The following is a 12,561-nucleotide window of genomic DNA, read 5'->3' on the forward strand; positions in this document are numbered from 1 at the left end:
ATGGGCATCTGAATGTCGGCGTCTAAAAAGAAACTGAAATGCTAGGCGGTTGACTAGGGGATGAAAATTAATGCTGTCATATCACAAGTTGCTGAGGAAAAACGCCTATAAATAGAAGACTTGCAACAAGAAAAAGTAGCATAACATAGAGAAAGCAATTTAGAGCTTAGATTATAGTAATTCTGCTGCTGCAAGTGTTAGGTTTTATGTCCTAAAACTCGTGGTTTGTAAACAATAGAACTTATTCTGAAAATTCAATAAGTTATTGAATAGATGGTTTGCTTAATAAAAATCCAATAAACCTAAAAGTCCCTTGACTATTACATGAGTACTTGAGCTTTATGTGAAGATATAAAATGTAAGAGTGTATTAACATGCAGCGAAAGTAACAAGGATCAATGAACATTCAAATTCACTAATTTTGGCTGAAACTAAAGCATGCCCATCTAATAAAAGAGAGTTTGTAGTCATACCTTTGTAGAACCCTTCAAGATCTTGATCAATCAGCAATAATCTTCTCCAAAAAGCACTGTGAACCACTTCAAGATCTTCCCCACCATCCTTTTGGAGTTTTAGAATGAGTTGTGGGACTCAAGAATAGCTTGAAACAATGAATAAACAAGGAGAAGCTCACTGCATCACATTGCTTAAAGAACTCTTCTTCAACTCGAAATTTTCTCTAAAATTTCTATTGAATGTCTGCCTCAAATTCACTCCAATCTTCTTTATTTATTGCAGTTGAACATGCAAAGAAGAACACTGCATGAGTTGCAGCTCATGCTTGGAGTAAATGTGAAGAAGGGAAGTGGAGTTTGTGTGAGTATGTAGAAGATGGGTAATGAAAAAACTCATTTTTCCATTTATGCATGTTTTAAAATTTTCAATTTTTCTAAAAATCAAATAAGATTTCAAAATTCAATTTTGATTTTAAAACAAAAAGCATTATTAATTTTCTAATAAAATTAATAAATAATTATTTAAACAATCATTTAAATAAATATAATCAATTTAATATTAAATATTAAATTAATTTTTACACAAATCCATCTTCATATATTTAAATATGTTCTCCTATTCAGTTTAATTCTATTTTGAACGTTTCAAATTAACTTCTCAAGCTACTATAAAGCTTATCCATTTACGAGCTAGTAGGGGGACCTCGCGGACCTACAGATTATGAGCTCCAACGATTCAAGATTAATCGACTAAACTCATTAGACCGAATTAACCCCTATTCGTTAACTAATGGGTCACTTCACTATAGCCCATAGTTGAACTCCCTTTAGATATATTATGTCCACTTTATATAACCATAATCAGTAAGTCGATCATTCACAGGTTGTTCGTAATCACAGCTAGGTCAAGATAACCGTTTTACCCCAGTGAATACATCTTATTTCTTAAGTTCCCACTGACCCTCTGATGAACAATTTTGATTCATAATCCTCAATTCATTTCTCTATCATGAGAAGGCGGGACCCCGATTGTTCAAGACCTGGAATTAGTACTTAAGAGAACAACCTATTTGCTAACCCTAAATCGGGTAGGAGTAAATTCCATCTTGCAAGGCTATGTTTCCAGCTATTCATCTGGTCTTATCCCAAAATGGGAGCTTATTGAGTAGTACTGTTGGACTACTCTCACCCTTTTCAGATCAAAGGATAATCCCGAACAAACAGGAGTTCATAGCTAGCTTAGGATTAAGACCGAGTTAACCTAGGTTATTTAATAAATAAAATAGTTAGTTTTAACAGTAAGCGGTCATTATAAAGAAAAGTGACTATTTTTGTGGTCCAGTTTATATACAAACTCATTGCATAGGATGCCCCCACTCACATGTCTCAACATGAACGATCTGTGGATCACATCGTTTGTAGCACTTTATAACTCTTTATAACAACTACAAAGTGGGCCGCATCCAATAGTGTTACCAGGATGATATACCCAATTTCATCCATATACTTATTAGACTATTTAGGCTATATACTATTAACTTGATCCTGTTTATGTCACCACATAAAATTAAAGTATTTAGACTATAGCATGGATATGTTTATTGGATTTTCATAAAAGAATGCAAAATCAACAATTTATTATTATTGATAAATAGAATGTTAACATGAACTACGAGTTCTAGGACATTCCTAACATAAAAGTGGATCAGGTTCGAGTAAATAGTCAAAATGATCTATTGTATATGAATAAGGTTGGGTGCCTTATTCTGGTAACACTATTGGATGTGGTCTACTTTATAGTTGTTACAAAGAGTTGTAAATGTTACAAAGAGTTGTAAAGTGCTACAAATGAAGTGATCCTAATTCGTACATGTTGTAACATGAGAAGTGGGGGCGTCCCTGTGCAAAAGGGTTTGTACAAGATCGAACCACAAAATCAGTCACTCTTACTTTATAATACTGTTTACTATTTAAGACTGACTATTTCAAAGCGATGACCTAGATAACTTGACCTTAATCCTGAGCTAACTATGAACTCCTATTTATTCGGGATTATCCTTAGATTTTCATAGGTGAGAGTTGGCTCAACAACGTCGGCTCAATAAACTCCCATTTTAGGGGTAAGACCGGATAGATAGTTGGGGACATAGGGTGCAAGATGGAATTCACTTCTATCCGCTGTTAGGGATAGTAGAGAGGTTGTTCCCTTAAAGTGCTGATTCTGGGTCTTGAACAAGAGGTCTCACCCTCTCATTCGACCTCCTCGATTTGTTGATTGGATCACAAATCAATTGTTCATTAGAGAATCAGTGGGACTTAAGAAACAAGAGATAATCTCGGGGGTAAAATAGAGATTTAATCCAACCGTTATTACGAACAACCTGTGAAGGGTTAACTCACTAATTATGGTTATATGTCTACAGTGAGGGGAATTCAACTATGGGCTTTAGTGGAGTGACCCATTAGTTAACGAATGAGGGTTAATTCGGTCTAATGAGTTTAGCCAATTAATCTCGGATCGTTGGAGCCCATGATCTGTAGGTCCACGAGGTTTTCCAACTAGCTCGTAAATGGATTAGCTTTAGAGTAGCGTGATTAGTTAATTTGAAACGTTCAAATTAGAATTAAAGAAATTAGTAATTATATGAGATATAATTACACGTTTAATTTTAAGAATTAAATAGAATTGGAGAATTAATATTTAAATATGATTTAAATATATGAAAGTGGATTTGTGTAAAATTAATTTAATATTTGATATTAAATTAATTAGAATTATTTAAATTGTTTAAATAAATTATTTATTAATTTTATTAAAAAATTAATTTATGAAATTAATTTATGAAATTAATTTATAAAATTAATAATTTTTTATTTTTGAAATCAAAATGTTTTTCCTATAATCAAATTTGGAATTTAAAAAATTGAAAAATACAAAAATGGAAAATCAGTTTTTTTCCATTATCTTCTTCAAGTTGCTTACATAAAATCCATCCATTTAAGCTTCAATTACTCCAAGCATGAGCTGTATCTCATGCAATCATCTTCTTTGCATGATTGTCTGCAATATATTAAGAAGATTGAAGTGAATTTGAGGCATGCAATCTGTAGAATGTTTGCTGGAAGTTTGTAACGTCCCAAAGTTTTTTTTTTTTTTAAAAAAGGGAAAAATGTTGGTTATTTTTAGGAAGAGAAGTAGGATTTTAAAAAAGGCTTTAGGATGCGTGCAAAAAGACAAAAAAAAAAGAGAGGGTTTTCTTTTTCCCTTTTCCTTCTTCTTCTTCTTCATTCTCCAGCCGCCCCCTGCTACAATCGCCTTTCGCCGTCGTCGACTGCACCAACTCTTCGCCGGTCACCTCTCCGTTCATCGACAGGGTACGTAACCGAAGCTGCGCGCGAGTCCCAGCCGCGGCCTGCTCCTCTTCTGCGCCGCCTAGCCGAAGCTCGATCTCCAACGAGGCAGCTGCGCCTCCTCCGCCGCTCGATCGTGGGCCTCCCAACGCGATCATCCTTGCCGTCAACTACGCCGCCGTCGACCGTGGGTTCCAGTCGCACCGGAGTTTTCCATTCCAGCGCGGTTCTCTGTCCGCCGTTTGTCATTAGTGCTGGTAGCGGTCGGTTCGCGACAGTCCGGTCGAGCGCTCTGTTGGGGGTAAGTTGTTTTCTTTGTTTGGTTGGCAGCCCATTGTCATTTGGGGATTCTTGGTCCTAAGCTAACGTTCACCTATGGATTTTGCAATTGGTTTCAGGAGCGTGTGTCGGAAAAGGAAGTCCTCGAGTGGAGTAGGGTCTTGTTTTGGACAGTGAGTTATCCTGAGGTAAGTGGTTTACTGCTGGTTGCCCTAGGACGTTGTTAGGCCTGCTATGAGATATTTTTATTTCATGTGTGAAACTGTGATGAAACTGCTATGGGTTTTGTGCTGAATTTGATGTGTTGAATTTGAAGTATTGACATAATGTGTTAAGGCCTGATGTTGAGTACTGATGTATGAGTCATGAGTATGAGTTATGGGTAAGTACTGATGTATGAGTTATGAGTAGATTTTGAAACAGTTGATTGAAGTATGGGGAACGGTGTTAAAGTTTGATGTTGAGTCATGACCTTGATTGCATGCTTATGTTTAATTATGTACTGTATGTTTGTAAGCTTATGTTCATATGAGATTTTAGTGACCCTTAGGCCATGCACATCGCATGTGTGAGCCTTCGGGCCATACCCTATGTTTATGTACGGTGTCCTTTTTGGGATCATCACTTGTAATCATGCTGTGACCTTTGAGTCACTACTTATGAAAGGGTGCCTTTGGGTTCGCCCCTTATGCCTATGCCTATGCCTATGCCTATGTTTATGATGCCTTTGTACATTTTTGGTTCAATGGATAAACTAATAGGTCATTGAGTGGGCCCAGTAGTGGGCCACTTATTGAGTATATTTTTATACTCACCCTTTTCTCACCCTATTTTTTAGGTAAGAGTAATGATAGACTGGCGCATGACAAGAGAGATCCGTGACCTGGCCATTAGGACGTTTCACTACTTCCGCATATAGTATTATGTTTTGAATTCTAGTTTAGGAGTTAGGCGTCTTTCACTTTTATGCAAAAAATATATATCAATTTTATTATTTGACTATTTAATTTCAAACAGTTGTTTTAGTAGAAGTTAGGGGTATCCCGCCTAGTAAATTATTTTATTTTATTTTGCTTAGGTTTTATTCATTATTATTTAATTATGTTTTTCCATCATTGCTCGTTTGAGCATTATTAAATAAAATATTGGCTCTTTAATTTGATGATTTAAAAAACATTGTACGATTGAGTCTATGCATGCATGAAGTAGCGTCCTAGAATGTTGTAGGAAACTAGGGTCGTTACAGTTGGTATCAGAGCCTAAGTCTATAGACTGACTTACATCATGAGTCTAATATGTTCCCTATGGCCACAAATGGATCTTTCGTCATCGCCAGGTATGTCGTTTTAAAACCTTTAGGTAATTATATATACATGGAATCCTACTTGTGTGCTGTTGTTTGATGGTTTACCCTGCTAGTGTGTATTAAAGTGCTGCGTGTGGTCACCAGGTATGGCACCACGAACTAGAGGAAGGGGAAGTCGAGGCAAGAAAGTAGTTAGGGAGCGGGACCTCGACTTGCAAGAACCTGAGGTGCAGAGCCGAGAGGTACGGGACCCGCCACCTTGTGACCCCTCTGGGTTAACCTGGTAGAGAGTTAGACCAAGAAGCGGACATCGAACTTCGACTGTACCCCCACCAGGACCGTCGTCTTCAGAAATCCCGGTAGGATATACGGCTATGGCTGCAGCTATTGGGAACGTCATCATGCAGGCTGTGGTGGGACAGCTAAGGGGCATGGTGGCCGAGCAGATCACCCAGCTCGTACAGTCACAATAGACGCCATCCTCGTTAGCCCTGTTACCACTAGTTTAGAATCAGGATAGGGCCACGAGTCGGACTGTGGCAGACCCTTCGTTAGAAGTTAGTTACCTGCGAGATTTCAAGAGGTACGATCTCCCGACGTTTAACGGATCCTTAAAAGACCCCACAAATGCAAAATTGTGGTTGTCCACTGTTGAGGGGATCTTCTAGTACATGAGGTGTCCAGAGGAGCAGAAGCTGCAGTGTGCCGCTTTCGTTCTCATCGACAATGCCAAGCGCTGGTGGCGTTCGGCTGAGAGAATGATAGAAGCCGGTGGAGGCCAATCCACGTGGGATCAGTTCAAGGAGCGGTTTTATGAGAAGTACTTCTTTGCTCATATGAGGTACAACAAGTAGGCTGGGTTCATGGACTTGAAGCAGGGAACCATGACAGTGGAAGAGTATGAAGAGGAGTTTGAAAAATTGTCTTGTTTTGCCCTTGACCTGGTGTCTACCAAAGCAAAGAGGGTTGAGAGGTTAGTACAAGGACTCCGAGATAGGGTGCGAGGCATCGTACAAGCCCTGGAGCCTCCCACCTACGCCATAGCATTCCGAGCGGCAGCACGCGTGGGTTGTCCTTCAGGGATAGAGTTCCTGAAGTCCCTCATAGAGGAACCGACCCCCGACCAGAAGAGGAAGGTTGAGCAGAAAGCTCCGGGACCTCCGCAGAAGGTTTAGAGTACAATCAGGCTAGTAGGGCATGCTCAACGACAGGCTACGACTTCAGGAGGAGTTTGGAGGGAAAGGCCGATATGCAAGTCTTGTGGAAAGCGTCATTGGGGACGCTGTCTGATTGGCACCGGGACATGCTACAGATGTAAGCAGGTAGGGCATACGATAGGCCAATGCCCTAGTAGTAGTTCCAGAAGTGCGGGGGGTCAGCCCCCGAGTTTGCATCAGGATAGTTCAAGCCGACATCGACAGTAGGGTCGGGTCTATGCCACCAGTCGTCGGGAGGCTGAGCACTCGGGAACAGTGGTGACAGGTACACTCCCAATCTTGGGGTACTATGCCTTAACATTATTTGACTCGGGTTCGTCCCACTCTTTCATTTCTTCATTGTTTGTAAAGCATTCCATGTTAGTTCTAGAGCCTTTGGGCTATGTTTTGTCGGTGTCTACACCGTCGGGAGAAATTATGATAGTCAATGAAAAGATAAAAGCATGTCAGTTAGAAATAGAAAACCGCACCCTTGATGTGACTCTGATAGTATTAGACATGTGCAATTTTGATGTAATTCTGGGCATGGATTGGTTGGCTGCCAACCATGCTAGTATAGATTGTTCTCGTAAGGAGGTAAATTTTAACCCCCTAGAGAAGCCAGCTTTAAGTTCAAAGGGGCCGGGACAGTAGTTTTGCCCAAGGTGATTTCAGCAATTAGGGCTAAGAGGTTGATTAGCTAAGGTGTCTGGATCATACTGGCTAGCGTAGTTGACACAAGGGAAACCGAGGTTGCACTAACCTCTGAACCAGTTGTGAGAAATTATCCTGATGTATTTCCAGAAGAACTTCCAGGATTGCCTCCACCAAGGGAGATTGATTTTACGATTGAACTGGAGCCAGACACAATTCCTATATCCAAAGCTCCGTACAGAATGGCTCCGGCAGAATTGAAAGAATTAAAGGTTCAATTGCAGGAATTGCTTGATAAAGGGTTTATACGACCCAGTGTTTCCCCGTAGGGTGCACCAGTATTGTTTGTGAAGAAAAAGGATGGGTCATTATGTTTATGCATAGATTACAGAGAGTTGAATAAGGTGACCATTAAGAATAAGTACCCCCTCCCTAGAATCGACGATCTGTTTGACCAGCTACAGGGTGCTACCGTATTCTCCAAGATTGACCTATGGTCAGGTTACCATCGCTGAGGATCAGGGATAGTGATATTCCGAAGACTGCATTTCGATCCAGATATGGGCATTACGAGTTCATTGTAATGTCTTTTGGTTTGACCAATGCTCCAGCAGTATTCATGGATTTAATGAACCAGGTGTTCAAGGACTTCCTAGACGCCTTTGTAATCGTTTTTATTGATGACATTTTGGTATACTCCAAGACAGAGGCGGAGCATGAGGAACATCTTAGGAAGGTCCTAGGAACACTGCGGGAAAACAAACTGTATGCAAAGTTTTCTAAGTACGAGTTCTGGCTACGGAAGGTATCGTTCCTTGGGCACGTGGTGTTGAAGGACGGGATTTTAGTGGATCCAGCTAAGATTGAAGTCATTACCAATTGGCCCTGCCCTACGATGGTCAGTGAGGTGCGTAATTTCTCGGGTTTGGTTGGATACTATCGTAGGTTCGTAGAGAATTTCTCCAGCATGGCCATGCCCTTGACCCAACTAACTAGGAAGGGAGCTTTGTTTGTTTGGAGTAACGCGTGTGAGGAAAGTTTTCAGGACCTTAAGCAGAGGTTAGTTTCAGCCCCGGTTCTTACTGTACTAGACGGCTCCGGGAACTTCGTGATTTACAGTGATGCTTCCAAGAAGGGTTTGGGTTGTGTGCTCATGCAACATGGTAGGGTGGTCGCCTATGCCTTCCGCCAGTTGAAGAACCATGAGCACAACTATCCTACCCACGACTTGGAATTGGCAGCGGTAGTGTTTGCCCTGAAGATCTAGAGACACTACTTGTATGGGGAAAAGATCCAAGTGTTCACCGACCACAAGAGTCTGAAATACTTTCACCCAGAAGGAGTTAAACATGAGGCAGTGCAGGTGGCTTGAGTTAGTAAAGGATTATGACTGCAAGATCCTCTACTACCCAGGTAAGGCGAATGTGGTAACTGATGCCCTCAGTCGAAAGGTAGCTCATTCGGCCGCCATGATCACTAAGCAGGTTAAGTTGTGTAAAGACCTGGAACGAGTAGAGATTGTGGTGGCAGTGGGGGAAGTCACTTTGCAGCTAGCCCAGTTGACAGTGCAACCAACCTTGAGGCAGCGGATTATTGACGCACAGCAGGGTGATCCCGACTTGGTTCAGAAGTGTTGTCAGGTAGGGTCAGGTCAGGCAAGTGAATTTTCTGTTTCAGCGGACAAGGGTCTTTTGTATCAGGGACGGTTGTGCGTCCCAGCAGATGATGGTTTGAAAAGGAAACTGTTGGTGGAAGCTCATAACTCTCCATTCTCGATGCACCCAGGTAGTACCAAAATTTACCAAGATGTGAAACGGTATTACTGGTGGCCCAATATGAAAAGGGAGATAGCTGAATATGTCAGTAGATGTTTAGTTTGTCAGCAGGTAAAGGCCTCGAGGCAGAAGGTAGTAGGCTTGTTACAACCTTTGGATGAGAGCGTGGCTATGGATTTTATTATGGAGTTGCCCAGGACAGCGAAGGGTTTCTCGATGATTTGGGTTATGATAGACAGACTCACCAAGGTGACATATTTTATTCCAAGAAAGCCCACGTACGCGGTGAGTAAGTGGGCTCAGTTGTACATGAAGGAGATAGTAAGGTTGCATGGTGTGTTAGTGTCAATTGTGTCCAATAGGGACCCTCGTTTCACCTCCAGTTTTTGGAAGAGCCTCTAGGCAGCTTTAAGGTCGCGGTTGAACTTCAGTACAACGTTTCACCCCCAAACTGATGGGCAAACAGAACGTTTAAATTAGACATTAGAGGACATATTGCGCGCTTGTGCGTTGAAATTCTTAGGGAGTTGGGACTCCCACTTACATTTGGTAGAGTTTGCTTATAATAACAGCTATCAGGCTACCATTGGTATGTCGCCGTTTGAAGCTCTTTATGGCAGAGGTTGCAGGTCTTCTGTTTGCTGGGGTGAGATTGGGGAGAGGAAACTGGTGGGTACTGAGTTAGTGGAGTTGATGAATGAAGCCATGGAGAAAATCAAGGCCAGAATGCTAGCAGCACAAAGTAGACAGAAAAGTTTACGCGAATGTTAGGCGAAAAGATTTGGAGTTCGAAGCAGGTGACAAGGTGTTCCTGAAAGTGGCGCCGATGAAGGGTGTCCTGAGATTCGGAAAGAAGGGTAAGCTAAGTCCGCGTTTTGTAGGACCATTCGAGATTTTGGAGCGGTCGGTTCTGTGGCTTACCACTTGGCCTTACCACCGTTCCTCTCCGCGGTCCATAATGTATTTCATGTCTCCATGTTCAGGAAGTATTTAACGGACCCGTTGCATATGGTGGACTTTGAGCTCTTGCAACTGAATGAAAACTTGAGTTACGAGGAGAAGCCCGTGCAAGTTGTGACCAGGGAGGTGAAAGTTTTGCAGTGCCACTGGTGAAGGTTCTGTGGCAGAACCATTAGTTTGAGGAAGCAACTTGGGAGCGAGAGGACGAGATGAGGGCACTACATCCAGAGCTCTTCCAGGATTAGAACTTTCGAGGATGAAATTTTATTAAAGAGGGGAAGAGTGTAACGTCCCAAAGTTGTTTAAAAAAAAGGGGAAAATATTGGTTATTTTTAGGAAGAGAAGTAGGGTTTTAAAAAAGGCTTTGGGTTGCAAGACAAAAAAAAAAAAGAGAGGGTTTTCTTTTTCCCTTTTCCTTCTTCTTCTTCTTCCTCCTCTAGCCGCCCCCTGCTACAGTCGCCTTTCGCCATCGTCGACTGCACCAACTCTTCGCTGGTCGCCTCTCTGTTCGTCAATAGGGTACATAGCTGAAGCCCCGCGCTGTCCGTTTCCGTTTCGCTCCAGCCGCGGTCTTCTCCTCTTCCGCGCCGCCTAGTCGAAGCTCGATCTTCGACACAGCAGTTGCGCCTCCTCCGCTGCTCGATCGTGGGCCTCATAACGCGATCATCCTCGTCGCCAACTGTGCCGCCGTCGACCGTGGGTTCCAGTCGCGCCAGAGTTTTTCCCTTCCAGCGTCGTTCTCTGTCCGCCGTTTGTCATCAGCACTGGTAGCGGCCGGTTCGCGGTAGTCCGGCCGAGCGGTCTGTTGGGGGTAAGTTGTTTTCTTTGTTTGGTTGGCAGCCCATTGTCATTTGGGGATTCTTGGGCCTAAGCTAACGTTCACCTATGGATTTTGCAATTGGTTTCAGGAGCGTGTGTCGGTAAAGGAAGTCCTTGAGCAGAGTAGGGTCTTGTTTTGGACAGTGAGTTATCCTGAGGTAAGTGGTTTACTGCTGGTTGCCCTAGGACATTGTTAGGCTTGCTGTAAGATATTTTTATTTCATGTGTGAAACTGTGATGAAATCTGCTATGGGTTTTGTGCTGAATTCGATATGTTGAATTTGAAGTATTCTTGTTGTGATGAATTTGGATGTAAGGATTAAAGGATACTGTGATAAGGTTGAAGCATGGACATAATGTGGTAAGGCCTGATGTTGAGTACTGATGTATGAGTTATATAATATGTTAAGGCCTGATATTGAGTACTGATGTATGAGTCATGAGTATGAGTTATGGGTAAGTACTGATGTATGAGTTATAAGTAGACTGTGAAACAGTTGATTGAAGTATGGGGAACGGTGTTAAAGTTTGATGTTGAGTCATGGCCTTGATTGCATGCTTATGTTTAATTATGTACTGTATGTTTGTAAGCTTATTTCCATATGAGATTTTAGTGACCTTTAGGCCATGCACATCGCATGTGTGAGCCTTCGGGCCACACCTTATGTTTATATACGGTGTCCTTTTTGGGATCATCACTTGTAATTATGCTGTGACCTTTGAGTTACTACTTATGAAAGCATGCCTTCGGGTTCGCCCCTTATGCCTATGCCTATGCCTATGTTTATGATGCCTTTGTACATTTTTGGTTCAATGGATAAACTAATAGGTCATTGAGTGGGCCCAGTAGTGGGCCACTTATTGAGTATATTTTTATACTTACCCTTTTCTCACCCTATTTTTTAGGTAAGAGTAATGACAGACTGGCGCATGACAAGAGAGATCCGTGACCTGGCCATTAGGACGTTTCACTGCTTCGCATATAGTATTATGTTTTGAATTCTAGTTTAGGAGTTAGGCGTCTTTCACTTTTATGCAAAATATATATATCAATTTTATTATTTGACTATTTAATTTCAAACAGTTGTTTTAGTAGAAGTTAGGGGTACCCCGCCTAGTAAATTATTTTATTTTATTTTGCTTAGATTTTATTCATTATTATTTAATTATGTTTTCCCATCGTTGCTCGTTTGAGCATTATTAAATAAAATCTTGGCTCTTTAATTTGATGATTTAAAAGACATTGTACGATTGAGTCTATGCATGCATGAAGTAGTGTCCTAGAATGTTGTAGGAAACTAGGGTCGTTACAGTATTCTTCAAGTGGGTTGCTGCTGTGAGTTATCCTCCAAGTTCCCTTGATTCAAGCTTATTTTGAGTCACACAACTCAATCTAGAGCATTAAAAGAATAGTGGGGGAAGATCTTTGGGTGGTCTACAAGGAGATTTGGAGAGATTTGCAGCTGAAAATCGAGATTTCAAGAGTTCTACAAAGATATGACTTGAAACCCATTTATTTCTGTATAAGCATGCTTTAGTTTCAGCCAAAATTAATGAATTAGAGTGCTTATTGATCCTTGTTGCTTCCGCTGCTTGCTGATACATGCCAACAATTGATATCAGAGCATCATTTAAGCATTCAATTTGGTTAATTTTGGTGTGGTGGGTGTTTTTCTGAGTTATATGAAATTGCTTACTGATATGGTTTTCTGAGTTTTGGCATTTAATTTCTCTTTGATTTCTCGATTAAATTTGTAAATGTTTCT

General features: G+C 41.3%; 1 protein-coding gene across 2 annotated transcripts; it reads left to right on the forward strand.

Moving 5' to 3' along the window:
- Nucleotides 1-3,524: 3,524 nt before the first annotated feature.
- LOC150036526 (uncharacterized) lies at nt 3,525-11,946 on the forward strand. Of its 2 annotated transcripts, none has more exons than XM_090313093.1 (3): nt 3,525-4,107; nt 4,205-4,273; nt 11,702-11,946. In XM_090313093.1, exons 1-3 carry the CDS (start codon nt 3,676-3,678, stop codon nt 11,792-11,794), a joined length of 594 nt encoding a protein of 197 aa, XP_090169219.1. In that variant the 5' UTR covers nt 3,525-3,675; the 3' UTR covers nt 11,795-11,946. The 2 variants fall into 2 exon arrangements, with proteins under 2 accessions (XP_090169219.1, XP_090169220.1); XM_090313094.1 differs by lacking the exon at nt 11,702-11,946 and adding an exon at nt 4,924-5,121.
- Nucleotides 11,947-12,561: the final 615 nt, after the last annotated feature.

Source organism: Benincasa hispida, chromosome 4 (assembly GCF_027475165.1).
Source record: "Benincasa hispida cultivar pf3 chromosome 4, pf3_genome.v1.1, whole genome shotgun sequence".
Lineage (NCBI taxonomy): Eukaryota > Viridiplantae > Streptophyta > Magnoliopsida > Cucurbitales > Cucurbitaceae > Benincasa > Benincasa hispida.

What these genes read in the sequence shown, in the direction of transcription:
- LOC150036526 (XM_090313093.1), top strand. Translation starts at nt 3,676, where the DNA reads ATGCGTGCAAAAAGACAAAAAAAAAAGAGAGGGTTTTCTTTTTCCCTT. An exon ending in GGTCGAGCGCTCTGTTGGGG is followed by an intron (nt 4,108 to 4,204) that starts GTAAGTTGTTTT and finishes AATTGGTTTCAG; the next exon opens with GAGCGTGTGTCGGAAAAGGA. An exon ending in GGACAGTGAGTTATCCTGAG is followed by an intron (nt 4,274 to 11,701) that starts GTAAGTGGTTTA and finishes CCTATTTTTTAG; the next exon opens with GTAAGAGTAATGACAGACTG.